Source organism: Zosterops lateralis (assembly GCF_965231275.1).
Source record: "Zosterops lateralis genome assembly, chromosome: Z".
Classification (NCBI taxonomy): domain Eukaryota; kingdom Metazoa; phylum Chordata; class Aves; order Passeriformes; family Zosteropidae; genus Zosterops; species Zosterops lateralis.
The window spans coordinates 62,200,374-62,215,293 of NC_139800.1; the positions used below are offsets into that span (position 1 = coordinate 62,200,374).

The following is a 14,920-nucleotide window of genomic DNA, read 5'->3' on the forward strand; positions in this document are numbered from 1 at the left end:
TCAAAGTAACATGGATTTCCCTAAAGCTTAAGAGGTTGGTCAGTCAATAGACTAATACATTCTGTCACTTATTACCTGTAATAATTTAAACACATAATGAAACTCAATACTGGATAATACTAGGGTAAGACTATGACCCTGATCAAACACTTGTCAGCCTTTGTAAAAGATGACATGAGTTTGAGTAGGCAGGTATGCACTGCGGCTCTCAATAAGATGTGTGACACCGCGGAAGATGTTGTACTACTGACAAATATTAGACCATTTTAAAATGACAGACCTAAATCATGTGATAGATAGATAGATAGATATAAACATAAATATAAATCTATAAAATATTATATGGACCTAATAGGTTTTTGATAAATAGGAAGAATTCGTTTGCCAAAAAAAAATAAAGAAACCAAGACTCTCATATTTCTGCAAAATTAAGTCAAACAGGTGATTATACCATTAACTACTCCACAATATGATCATTTGATCTGCATACTACTAATGGAAAGGTGTGATAAAGTTTGTTGCTTCAAACAAAATACCATCAGAATGCAAATAAAAATTTGTAGAAATGTTCTTTTATTTATTCTACTTTCAAAACAGCACTAATGAATTAACAAGAAGAAGCATATTAATGTAAGTCTAGAATTCTACAGTGACAAGCATATAATACCTTCAACAAAACATCTAAGAAGCTTTCCACTGCTCAAATGTAATTTTGAAAGTGGTCTTTTAAACTACTGATCCACACTTTTAAATACTTGTATACAGTAGTTGTCGTATCAAAGCTCTGTTAAGCTCAGATTCATTTTGACTCTCTTTCGTTTATGGTAGCAGCCTATTTTATCACATTGCAGTTTGCTTTAAAATTATAAATACACTGGTTGAGTGTAAATTCTCATTAAAGAGTGATGATTTTTTCTATCTTTTTAGGCATTCAAGAAGTGTCCTACTGGTAAGTAAATGGGTACCTAACCCTTAAAACAGTTGACAGCCTTCCTCTAGCATTTAAATACTTAAAAATGAATTTGTGTTTCTCACTGATATTCTTATATGGATAGACAGTACCAATACTTACTTGAGCTTCTCAGCAGAATTTTCACTAAGAGACAATCATGGTATAGCAATGTTTCTAAAAGCAAGGTTAGATTACAGTATGGCTGGGACAAGAGCAGCTTCAGCAGACCTTGGGCTGCCATTTCTCTGGCTGATGGAGTCCTTTCAAAATATAAGAGAGAAAGAAATAGTTAATTTATCTATGAAAATTAATGTCCTTAAATCGCAGATGTAACATTAAGTGTTAAGTGTCAACTCCTTCAAGGTTACTCTGAAAATGCTTTCATGCTTCTGTACTTTAAGGCAGCTCAGAGAAAGACTAGAAGAAAGAATTACACTTAATTTCAACTAGTTAAAAGAAAATTGACATTTGTTAGTCTGGCACAGTTATATCTGATACAAAGCAACTGTGTTTATCTCTTTCATGGAACTGTATTCATCTTGTTCTACCAGGCAAAAAGGATTTTTTTCCTGTAGTTGGATAAATATAAGGGTATTATTTTTAGTTTATTATTGCAGTAATTGTTGAGTAAGAGATCTGAAGGGTCTGTCCTTGATGAAGTATATAAAGCTCTGAAGTAAAAGGCAGTGAAAATGCTCAAGGGGTTAAAAAATTCCACTTTAGGTTGAGCAATTCTTATGTGTCCTGAAAAATCCACAAGAAATATTGAACTGGTTGAGTTACTGCTTTGCCAGCAGGGAGAAGTGAGAAACTGTAGTAAAATTCATTAGCTTTTAAAAAGATTGCAGTTTATTTTCTGTTTGTGATTTCCATGTTCTGCAAAAATTGAGGTTTCAAAATACTATTCCAAGGCTTACTCTGAACACAGTGAGTGACCCAACTCCAATCGCTGAACTCCCATTACAGCCAAACAAAATCAAGCAAACAAATCTGTCCTACCAAATATTTATTACCTATTGTATTTAGAATTTTCTTCTTGAAACATTTTTTAAAAACAAGCTTTCAAAATTGGATTGTGGATTTTTTTTTCTTTAATGTGTAAGTTTTTATTAATTTAAAGGTTCTTTTAAAATTAAATTTCAACCAATGTTTAGGCACTGTATTTACTTTTTTGGCCACAAGTTTATACAATAGTTGGCAACATTGAAACTTTATGCACCTCATACATAAACTTTTACGCACAAGAATTTTACACGGATGATTATAAGGACTTCATATGGATTGATGCATTGACTGGGCAGGTATAAATATTATCTCCCAGTAGGCAAAAAACACCTTCAGCATCAATTAAAACCTTCTTCATGGGGAGGTTTTCAATCTGACATTTTCCTGTTGGACTAGAGAAATATTTATATGCCTCTGCTCAAACACTTCATGTGCCATTTACACATAACTTTTGGGACAGAACTAAAATGGGCTCATGTTCTAACAGAGGGGTACCTCTCCATTAAGTTGCACACTTTCACGACCTCTGACTTACCAAAGTGTGCTGCCTCCCAGTGCCACCTCCCAACCACGCTTGAAGGCACACATGAAAAAATAATGACTGCACAAGTATTTCACTGTTGAGCCAAAGCTTCTATTTATACAATATCCTCAATACAAACCTACTAGTCCTGGAAAAGAAAATGTCACCTGATACATTCCTTTAGTTTATGCCTATGTTTCCATTACCAGAAAATGGAATATGCCACGTATCTTGCAGGGCAGCCTTGAAGTCACCTAAGGAAACCATAGCACAATCTTCTAGCAGCACCCTTATGTTCCACTATTATGACAAAACTCCACTGTAATAGTCATTTTAGTAAAGGAAGATTTTAGGCACTTCAGCCTTTGCAGTTTCAACACTGAGGCAAAAACCTCTAACTTCATAAGCAAAGTCTGTGCCAGAAAACCTTATGTACAGCTTTTGTGATTTTCATCTGGTACTTTATATATTTTGCCAACAGTGCAGCATTGACTCTACAATTTTATTTGCATATTAGCACATACTGGATTCTAGTAACATTTATCAAAAATACATACATACATACATATTTAAATCTTGATAGAACTTGCAGTCAAAGTAAATTCTCCATATTTAAATTCATACTGGATTCAACATTAGAACTTTGGATTCTTAAAATAATAATCTTAATTTCTGTATGTTCAAGATTAGTTATCTATATAATCTAATGCGTATATAATCTATATACTATCTTATCAGTAGTGAGTAATTAAAGTCAAAATTAAAACAGTTACTATAGCCACACTAGAATTAATGCTATGGCTGACAGCAAACTCAACTCTTCATTAATTCAGTTAAAATATTCGGGCCAGTTTAATTTTTTTCTCTTCTTTTAACGTCATGTTATCCTATCTAATAAGGTCACTCATTGACTTCAAGCTAGAAGATAAGTGACAGGTTGGGTCAATTAGATTTATGAAAAATAATACTTTAAATTCCTATAGAAATAAATTACATTTTTAGAGTATCTGAATTAAAAAAAACCAACCTTGTCTGTCATTGACCAGATGGGAAGTTATCATGTTGTAATATACACCAGTTCTTGGCTCTTTAAGTATCTTGCAAATTGAAATGTACAATGGTGTGACTCACTTGGAGGAAAAATAAAATATAGCAGACATTCCCTACAGCCATGAAGCTAGCACCAATAAATGCACTGAGAAGTTTTGTAACGTGCATATGGAGAGACATATGTTCTCTCATCCTCAAAGCTCAGTACTAGTGAAAATAAGACTAGCCTCATAAAAAGTGACAAAAGGTGAAGTACATATAAATATCACACATATAAATGTCCTGTTTCATACAGTAGAAGAAAAAAACCCCAACTTTGATTTGCAAATGGTATGATTATAAACCCCAAATGAGGCAAAGAATGAATCACAATTACCACTGAAGGAATCACAATTACCAGTAATGGAACTGTAATACAAATTATTGGTAATTATTTAGTTTGATAACCAACTGTATTATTTTGGTTTGTATTCAAGATAGAAAAAAAGAAAACCTCACGTGCTAAGTTCAAGATATTATAAGGCAAGTAGATATGCTATTTCATGGTAACAATCTTGACACTGATGTTGGAGTGAAATTGATAAAATTAAACAGAAGGTAGCCATTTTCAGCAATGAAAAATAATACGGGAAATCAGGTTACATATAAACAAATTAATTTCAGGAACTGGCAAAACTTTTTTTTGAAATAGCAAGCTAAATACTTAATAGCTAAATGTATACCATGTTAGAGTAATCAGTTAAAAACTAGGTGGCTACAGTTGAGAGGTATAAAATGGCCTGTGCTTCCGATTTTGTTACAGACAGTGAACATACATTTTAACTAGATATAAGACGTGAAATCAGAAAACAAGCCACGAATAATTAGGATGCTCTGAAATAAAGTTTTCTGCAATGCTTAAATATGTTTCTTTACAATGTGCTAAATTTCAAGGGGGGAAAAGTTTCATTCACATAGAATTCACATATAAAACCAATGAAAAAACCAAAACATCTCAGAATTACTCATTAGATAGAGAGTCCTTCACTTTATTTTTTTTCTGAGTAGCTGAAAGGTGTGTTGTTTAAAGGGATCAATAAATACTTTACCAATATAGTTCACTCATTATTACAAGGACAGTATGCAAGGCTCTCTCTATATAAGGACTTTTCACACAAAGGTACACTGACTGTATCTTCTCAGAGATGTACTTTCTTTTGTACTTCACATTTTCTTATTTGGTGACTAAGAACTTGTGTATTTTACTACCTTTCTTCCAAGGAAAGTAAGTACATGCTACACAGCCGTGGAATAGTTTTCTGCTATTTATTCAAATCTATCTTAATTCCACTTCAGAAAAGATAATTACGTCAGACTGAAATGGTACCAGCATTTCCTTTACATACTGTGACACGGCATAGTATACTCACTTGTGAAATCATCTTCCAAAAGTCATACTTCATACTATAATTTAAATTTTGATAGCTGGCCTTGTATGAGGGCATCAAAAAACTTACTGTCTTTTCTACAATGAAAACTTAATGAAGCATAAATTTTGCAGGAATGGATTACTAGATTCCTTTCTAATGCAGTCATTCCCTCTACTGTATCCCTCCTTCTCATCCCCTTTCTCTCCAACCACTCATAACTTAAAGTCACTGACAAAGTTCCTTGAAGCTTGATAAACACACATGATCTTTCATGCTTTATAAGAACTTAAATTACTATTTCAAGCAGGACACATTCTGAATTCACCAGTTATTCAACCCCGTTTGGCATGTAGTTAGCGAACTGCATTATTTTGATGCAGTCACAGCATATATTGTCTCTGGTTCAGCAGATACCAGAGGCACCAGGGAAGGAGAGATCAGGATTGATGACCTGTAGTTAGGAGTGGAGCCTATGGAGAGAAATCAACATGTTTTGTGTAGTATGGGGCAATATTATAGGAAAGATATTTTCATATACAAGGTAAAAGGTACTGTGTGTACAAGGAAAGAGGTAATAAATCCAAAGCACATGGGTCATTCATAGTTTGCCACTAATTTGACAACATACTCCTCCAAAATATAAAAATACCTTCTCAGAAAACACAGTAACGTCTTACAAAAGGTGCTTTTCATGAAAATAGAGAGTGAAAACCTCTAAGGAAATAACCTTGAAAAGGAGGAGGGGTAGGTGAAGGGGGCGTTAGGAGAGGATCTTGACTGGTGTGGGAGTGCTTCAGGTTCAAAATTAGAAAGCAAACAACAACACGGCTGGTAGCATGTATCTTCTATGTTACTTGTCATTATATGCAGGGACACAGAAAAGTTAAGCTTTCACTTCTTCACAGCTTTCAATAATCTCCAAAAAATTCAACTACAATCAAGAAGCATATTCTTCAATGAGTTATTTATGTACCTAATTTTTTTTAAACAGCAACCCTAAACTGAAAGGATAAACATTCTTTATCTCCTCTTTAATTATAAGCCCTTCAGAACAGTAACTGTGCTGAACTTCTGTGTTGTCAAGAACTATATACTCTCTAATTAAAGCCAGAAAACCTTACAGATAATTCAAATAACAAAAAAAACTAATAGACTAGCAAGATACAGTGCTTTCAGTGCAACTTTTCTTCAGACTCTCAAAGATTAAAGAAATCTGTAGTGAATTGAAAAATGCTTCTATGGCTTTAAAAATCAGAATATTAATTAGACATTTAATCAGGTATACTCTTCAAAATGTAACAATATTTGACTAATATGACTATCTGGTGATCCATTTACAACAATCAAATTTTGATACTCACTTCAGAAAGAAAAAGCAGGATGATGGTATGCAAAATAGCCAGTGTAAAGGATGATAAAAGACTTCTGAAAAATCTTGAGGAAGACGTTCATCAGAATTATCTAGAAATGTCCTGGAAGAAATCAAATACTACTGAATTACATGGGAGAGACTGAAAATCCCCTTGGATCACTACTACTAAGTATACATATATGAATAGAAGACAGAAAATACCTTATGAAAAATACAATTAATATATGTATGCAAACACATAAATGCAAATCTATCTATGTAGTGTAAAAAACCATAATTCTATGTTTTATTTAACTTCTCTCTTTGAGACTCAGTATCTAATAACTGCTATTCAAGTTTGTATTTTTATTCCTATAAACACATTTTCAAACTATTTTTGAAAATGCATTCAGTAAGCAAATTTCTCTTCAGTCATTCATTTCTATAGCTTTTTTCTTCCTGCATAACAAAAATGCATAGTATTTTCAGTACTTTTATAATAATATGTTAAAATATGTTATGAACTTATACTGACTGACATGCAAGCATATATAGACTTCAGATTAAACTGGACAAAAATTTGAACCAGAAGCTTTGGACCTTCACTGGGTTTAAAGAAATGGAATACTGGTTGTTTTCAAATCTAAAGGACTAGAGAAGGACTATATTGTGGCTAGATGTCGCTTTTTCAATATTTCACTAACTCAAATGATGTGAGAGCAAAATCTACAGATACTAAAAATGAAATGTTTTATTAATTAATTATATTACAGGATTATAGATATGTGTAAAAGCAGGATTCTTTAACAAATTATAAATTATTTGCCTTTAATCGTTGTTTAGTAATAGATTATTAGTATTTGTACAGATTTCTAGCAGCCACTAGGATTCAATAATCTGTGATAGTAATGGATGCCACTTGGCTTCTTCCCTTTTTATTCGCATTTACACTGTATACAATTCCAACAGAGAGAAATTCCAGCCTGTTATAGCCATCCTCCATCAAGATCCTAACTTTTCATCTTACTTGGCTGGGAATTCTTTATCTTTCATCTAAACTAATTCAGAGCTATAGCTACATGTCTATTGGGCCCAGATGAAAGAAGAGAGAGAATTACACTTTTTCAACAAGAAAGGTAGGCGTATAGTTTCTGAACACCTCCAAAAGATAGGCTGTTTTATTTGGAAAATACTCTTACTAATAAAAAAATAGTAGAAAGAATTTACTACAGATATCTATATGATCTTAAGTAGCAAAATCTGAGCAGAAGGATTAGCACAGTGAATTTGTGGTCTTTGCAAATTCATGAAAACCTGAAGATTAAAAATAAATCTGAGATTCTAATACAGCCAAAAGAAGAACACAAACTCAAAAATAATTCTTTTAAGGACAGTAATTTCAATATTATGAAAGTAAAAAATAAATCTTATTGTCTCTCATCCACTGAAGTATTTTTTTCTGAATATAGTCAAGTATAGAACAAACATCCTAAACAAAAGTGTGATGAATACATTTTGCTTAGCAATCTCATAAAAAGAAAGGACAACATCTTGTCTATTAGTTGGATAGGAACTGTTTGAGAGAACTCTGGTGTAAAGCAGCTTGTTAAATATGAATTCTCAGTTGTATCCTAAGGAGTCTTAGCTGTATCCTAAGGAGAAGCACAGGGCAGATTTTTGTATTCTGACTTATTTACTTACACTGAAATCTCTACAGAATTTTGTTCAAGTGAGATAGAGATAATCTGAGGGTTTTAAAGATTGTTTAAATATTAGAATAGCTTCAAATACTATTAAGAATCAAGTGTCTAATAAAAATATAGCAATTCTCATTACAGCATTTCTTAAAGTCCACTACTGTCTACGTAATTCTTCCCAGGAAAACCAACTCTGTGCCAGACTTTTGAACTCAACTACTCTTCTGACAGAAATATAATAATACCTAGTAGGGCATTTGTTTTTGCTTCAAGTTATGCTAAAGCAGCTGCCTATTATCTCAAAGCACAGATAGTGGATTTAATACCAAAGCAAGATTTCAAGTGGTTTTATTCTCCAGTAGAGTATGACAATGTGAGAATTGATCCTGTAAGCCTGAGTGCAAGTGTGAAGAAATTACAGGCCAGCAAGATACATCCTAGCAGTATTCCCTGCAGTGTTTGTATGATTTCTCTCTGTATAAGGAATAAGCATTACTAAAAAGCAACTTCATGAGTTACAACTCATATATTAAAGAGAAATGTTTTCAGTCTTTAATACTGAAGGGCATTGAATTTATGACAATATAGAGCAATTTTGCCAATAGACTCTCTAAATGCTTCTCTCAACATTTAAATAATTTACCTGAGTTCTTTTTGAGAAAATAAGATGTAACAATTTATCGTTATATGAAATCACAAAAAGGTGCATCCACCTTACTCTTTATGTTCTTCCTTTACAGACTATCATCACCTAATTAATACAAAAGACTAAGGAATATCAGAGCAAGCACAAGAATAGATCTGCTACAAACTGAGTAACGCTCATGGCAGACTGCTTCTGAGGCAGAAGACAGTCTCTACTTTGAGGCCCAGATAATTTACTCCTCTAGAAACTAATGAGTAAAGAATGATATTGGATTTTCCTGTGTATTCACAGGCAACACTGAAACTGTACAATCCACTACATGAAACCCCAGCTACTAGAACTGAGTAACTGACAGCAATCTTGTCAGTAAGACAATCATGACTGGAAATTCAGAGGTATGAAAATCCTTCGACTTCAGATGTTTGAGTAAGCAGCAAAAAAATACTAACACTCAATAGATTTGGGGAACACATTCTGGAGACTCACTGTTCAACGCGTCCTCAACAACGGGGACAAAAGCGGAAGGAGAACAGTTCTTAGGACATTTTCAGGTGACACTAAACTGGGGGAAGCAGACACAGTAGTTAGCACAACAGCTGTGTGCCTATTCATGGAGGACTGGCCCAACAGAAATTAACAAAGCTGACTGAGTTAAAGAGCAACTGTTTACTCTAGCTACAGAATTACAATAACCTAGGTTGTGAAGTGACTTGTCTGAGTGACACCCTATCCAACCACAAACCTGGCATTTATGGGCAGCAGGGTGTTGAAGGCAAGGCAACAACATATTATCACTAGAAAAAAATGCAAACCACACACTGGGCTGCATTAGGAGGAACACAGCAGATAAAACAAAAACAAAGATTTACTTCATTTGCTTGTCAACAGTTTAACCTTTACCTAGAATATTTTGTCCAGCTGCTAGGTCTACAGTTCAAGGAGGATGTGAGGAAACTGAGGAAGACTAAGCTGAACCATCTGTAAGAAATGTTTGAGGGCCCTAGACTCCTTTACTCTGGTGAAGAGGAGGCTAAAGTGTCAATTAATCGAATTGCAGCCTACAACCACCAAAAGAGTAATTACAAAGACAACACTGACCAATTTTCTCAGTGGGGGCTGATGTGATACAGCAAATTATAGCCAGCAGCTTTGAGGGTTCACACTAGATATGAGGCAATATTTTGCACTAAGGCATCACAGCTGCAGAGTGGGCTTCACAAAAAGTTGTAAAACTTCAGTTCCTGGAGGTTGGCACATGTCAGTTGAATCAGTAAAACACAGTCATGTTTGACTGCTCTTAGTGATTGTTCTGCTTTGAGTAGGAGGCTAGATTAAACAGATGAGATTAGACAGACATCCCCAGCAGTCCTTTCCAACCAACATTTCCATTATGGTAAAGATACTTCAGGAAGGCCACAGAAGGGTGGAGAAAAATGAAGCACAGAAAAAAAAAATTAAACCATGACAATCCAAAAGTCATAGGCGAATTTTGGACCAGATCTAAGTAGCCTTGTCATACAGAAAAGAAACACTAGATCAAAAAATTAGGAATGAGAAAATAGAATCACTTTATTTGAAGTTAAGGACATTATTAATTTTTCAGCATCATTACCATTTTGTTCAATTTTCACAAAATACTTTAAAAACTGGAACAGTTTTAGTTTCCTTAAGCAATAGAGAATACAGCCTCTCTAGTAAGTTGGAAATGAGTCAGTCATATTATTACACAACTCCCAAGAAACAATGTTTCATCATTGCCACTTTTATGATTACACAGAACTTTCCTGAAAAGTGTAAAGATTAATTGACTTCTAGTCACTTAAGGGAAAATTTTCAGTACAAAAAGACAGAATGTAAAAGACAGATTTAAAAGAAGATTTCACTTCTATTTAATTTTACCAAAGGTTTGAAAGATATAGAGCCAAGATGGAAATTGTGATTATACAATATAATTGCAGAGAGAATTGATGAAAGGTTAGTAGTGCTTTAAGATCAGGCTTAACTTTTAAATTTATTATTGATAGATTCTTAATGTGATGAATTAGGTATACCCCAATAAACAACAGGCCTAGGTACTATAACTAAAGTTCACTATATGAAGGTATTTCCAATTGAATATAGTCATTGAAGAAGCTGATTGGCTAAACCACTTTTTTTTTTTTTTTTTTACTCTGGACACCAGGTTAGGTTACCTGACAAACATTGGCTACAATTAAATATACAGTATAAAAAATTGTTTTGATAATGGAGCCTCGCAGATTGTGAAAACACAAGTTCTGAATAGAAGTTCATTTTAAAAATCCAATTTTACCTACTCAAAAATATCATCATATCATTTATATGGAAATAGTCTTCTATTTTAATATTATTTTTGTAACTACGTAACAAAATACAAATTTTTTGTATTCTTTTTAAACAAGTTGCCATATTTTGGTGCTGATTTGCACAGTACTTTGTAGTAAATTAAATGAGCTGCTACATTCTGCACATGTCAAGTTTTTGATCTCCAGATAAGCAAATTCAGGTAATGAAATTCACATCCCTAACTGTGAAAGCTATATAACCAAGTTGTTTACCTGCAGCATTTTACACAAAATAAAAAAACAAGCTTTTCATTGGCACTTTGTTCTGAAACTCTGTGAGTTCTTCAGTAAGCACACATTTTTTGTCCTGCTATGTATACATAAATATGTAAACAACATTGATCAGTGGAGGGAACTAGAATCGCTAAAAGGAACAAATTATACTGCATTTTTATTTTGGTCTATCATTTTTAGGGCTTTCATAAAAAAAGATTAAATGTCAAAATTAACAGTAGAAGCAGTTACAGCTACTGCAATGTCCTTTCCTGCTTCTGTTTCTACTGTCGAGCAGGCCTAACTAATCTGTTCCTGAGTCACCTAAATTTCTATCTGTTCATAAGCCTGTGTTATTTAAAATCAAACACCCAGTTACAATCCACTTTGGCATGTTCTTTAGAGCCCATAATATTAAAACGAGCCCACATATGTCAAAAAAATTTTAGTTAGAGAAGTTTATATGCATGAGATTGCCAACCTAGTACAATCTAGAATTTTCTTATTTTGAATAATGAAGTAAAAGCCAGTTGAATTAAGACGTGGCTTCATTAGTTTGGGGTTTTGTTGTTCTTCTTTTTTTAATTTGTGATCTCACTTTGTATTGTCTCTTACACCAAATTTACAGAAGAATTTCATCAACAAAAGACTCAGACCCAATTTCAGTGCAAGTTACATGTCCATTTTTTTACAGTTATGACTTGTGAAGACATGATTTTATAAATATGGGCATTCTAAATTCTTACTCTTTTTAACTATATTTGTTGAAACATACTGGCCATGTAAACAGATTATCATTTTAGTAAATTACCTTTACAATCCAATATTTCTGGAAAGATTATCAGATGACAACAGAACATTCTGATTTAGCTGGAAACCTAAAGTAGATAAATTTGAACTACTAACATGATTTTTTTCAATTGACGAATGACTAAGTCCTTGAAAACCTTGCCAAAGCATTTGGTATCATAGTAGTAAATGTTTTCAGATCAGTAAGACCACATTTAAAAAGAAATATGTCCTAACTGGAAAAATAAATTAAAAATTTGGGGCAGTAATAATTAATCAAATTCTACTGATTTTGACACAGAGGAAATCATTCAGACATTCACTATATCTATATTATTAACAACAAAAAAAAATGTACAGCACAGGAATTTGATCCAAAGCTAATAAAATCTCAGCAGATATAACTGGGCTTTAGGAAAGATCACAAAAATAAGTATGGGATCAAACTGAGAAACAGTCAAAGACTATTAAAATGTGTCAATACTATGCATTGCATATGATTTCAATACAAAAATTCACCTTGTCGATCCATCCATGTAAGCTTAAGAACCAATTTTATCTCAAATTGAATGTTTATTTCATACTCACTCATACAAATTCTTCAGTGGTGAAGTTAAAATAGCCAGTACAGAGATCAGACTATTGCAGTGGCTGTGTATTTTATAGATCTTGAGATCTCTGTCTTTGTGTGGATTCAGAAACTCCTGCACAGAACTACAAATTGACCACAGCATATCTTCAGTGGACATCAAAATTGCTGCAATATCAATTCTGTAGGCAAAAAAAGCCCAAGAATAACATTACTTAAGACATCTTGATAATGGTAATTTCCAATTAAACTGACATTTTTTCTGACAGGATAAAACACTAAAATCATAGCATGAGCTTTAAATTTCCTCTTCAGTGAAGCAGGAAGTCTCCACCCACTGTAAAAAGAGAGACTGTAAAAAATCAACTCTTTCACACAGTTGTTACTGAAACTAGTAAAAAGAAGACTTAAATTTTTGGAAATGTCTGTTTTCAAAGGACAGTGTTGCTAGGCATGAACAATTTACTTTCTAAACTACAAGTAAATAAATATAAAATTTGTTTTCTTATAATTAAAATGTGCATACTTTTTTCAAATCCTGATGGGGCAAAAAAATAGGAACAAAGAAACTTAGTCTTCAATTTGCAAAACTAACTTCATGCAACATCATATAATGTGGAACATTTCTGAGTCAGTAATCTGTTGCCTGTTGATACAGGTTGGCATCACTCATCATTTTCCTGAACAACAGCAAGAATCCCAACCATGACAACACAATCTCACAAGACTATGCTGACATTCAATACATAGGAAACATGAATAGTACAAAAAATATGGGAGGTATGAGGTTAGACTTTAAAAGGTACTTAAGTACCTAAAAGCCATGGATGCACATGTGATCATATGCATTTTTAAGGATCACGTTATTTTTGAAAAATCTGGGCAAACACACATAAACAGACATTTGTCCGTATTACACATCAGTTCTATACCATTTGAAGAACCACTGGGAGAAAAGACACCCTCACAAACATTAATAAAAAAATATGTAAAGATTCTGTGATTAAAATATATTGAATTATACTGAGTAATTTTATTTCACCTATTCATGACTGGATAGTACCATTTACTTAGTGAAAAGTTCAAGAATCACCTTAACTAATATACAACTGTTCTACAAAATGACAATGTAAAATGTTCTTTCTTGTTCAGTAGTTCGAGGTAAATTAATATAGAATTGACTGATATGACATTTAAGTAATATTGCATTTTTCATATTTCAGGGAACTTTTTCTACCAAAAAACTTCCAGGCAAGTTTTCAGGAAATCTCTCTGTACCAAAAGATCCAGAAGAGCCTTATTATAGTAAGTTATTGCAGGAACAGAACACACAAATTGGTACATAGAATAAAACTTTGGTTTTTTCCTACCCATTTAAAAAATGGAATCTTGTGCAAGTTACTTGAGCTTTCATGACAATACTCCTTTTCATAATAAAACTTGAGCTGACAGCACATAGCTCTTAATTCACACAGAACATGTACTTGGTTAGTGTCTCTAACCCTCTAAAATCACAAACTCTTTAATTCTTCTCAGTGGTGCTGTGCAAAAGGACAAAAGGCAGCGGTCAGAAACTGGTGCACAGGAAGTTCCAACTGAATATGAGGAAGAACTTCCTTACTGTGCGGGTGACCAAGCACCGGAACAGAGTCGTGGATTCTCCCTCGCTGCAGGCATGTAAGAGCTGTCTGGACTTGCCCTTGGGCTATGTACTCTGGGATGACTCTGCTTAAGCAGGGAGGTTGGACCAGATGACCCAGTGTGATCTCTTCCAACCCCACCCATTCTGTAATTGTTTGATTCTCTTAGGAGAAATACACCTATTTAGTCAGTAAAACAAGACATCATATAGAAAGGACAAACATAGGGTAAACTTCCACTCAAAGACACCTGTTTTAGTACTTCTCAAAAAGACCCTTCTCTCTGGAAAAACAAGAATTGCAACAAGAAAAACTTCCAATTTCTTATTTCCTAAAATGACAGAAAAAGGAATAGCCTCTTTCTCCTCTCTCCTTCTACACCACTGGCATCATTCTGACAAATGTTTTGACGTGACCTTGTAGCTCTTTCAATTGAAAAGCACAAATTCTACTGGAACATATTATATATTCTTAATGAATCAACAGCTTGATTTCTAATCCTGACATTGCCAATTCTGTCAACATTTTAGGATGTATTACAAATACTCAATGCACTTTCATTGTGAGGCTTTCAAATTAATCAAGCGGAACAATTTCACAGAGAGTGAAAGAGGCCTTTGATTCTGCCCAGTTTGCAATATAACTACTAAATATACTTAAATATACAAAATATCTTATTAAAGCGAGCATCAA

General features: G+C 33.5%; 1 protein-coding gene across 1 annotated transcript in view; it reads right to left on the bottom strand.

Annotated features, from left to right (window-relative positions):
* The window catches only part of KIAA0825, a 235,221-nt gene that overhangs the window by 126,611 nt on the left and 93,690 nt on the right, over window positions 1-14,920 (bottom strand). Inside the window, exons 11-13 of the mRNA XM_083884371.1 lie at window positions 12,587-12,769; window positions 6,301-6,411; window positions 1,073-1,212 (exon numbers count right to left, since the gene is read on the bottom strand). Coding sequence (XP_083740497.1) covers window positions 1,073-1,212; window positions 6,301-6,411; window positions 12,587-12,769 — 434 coding nt within the window. The remainder of the gene's footprint in view (window positions 1-1,072; window positions 1,213-6,300; window positions 6,412-12,586; window positions 12,770-14,920) is intronic.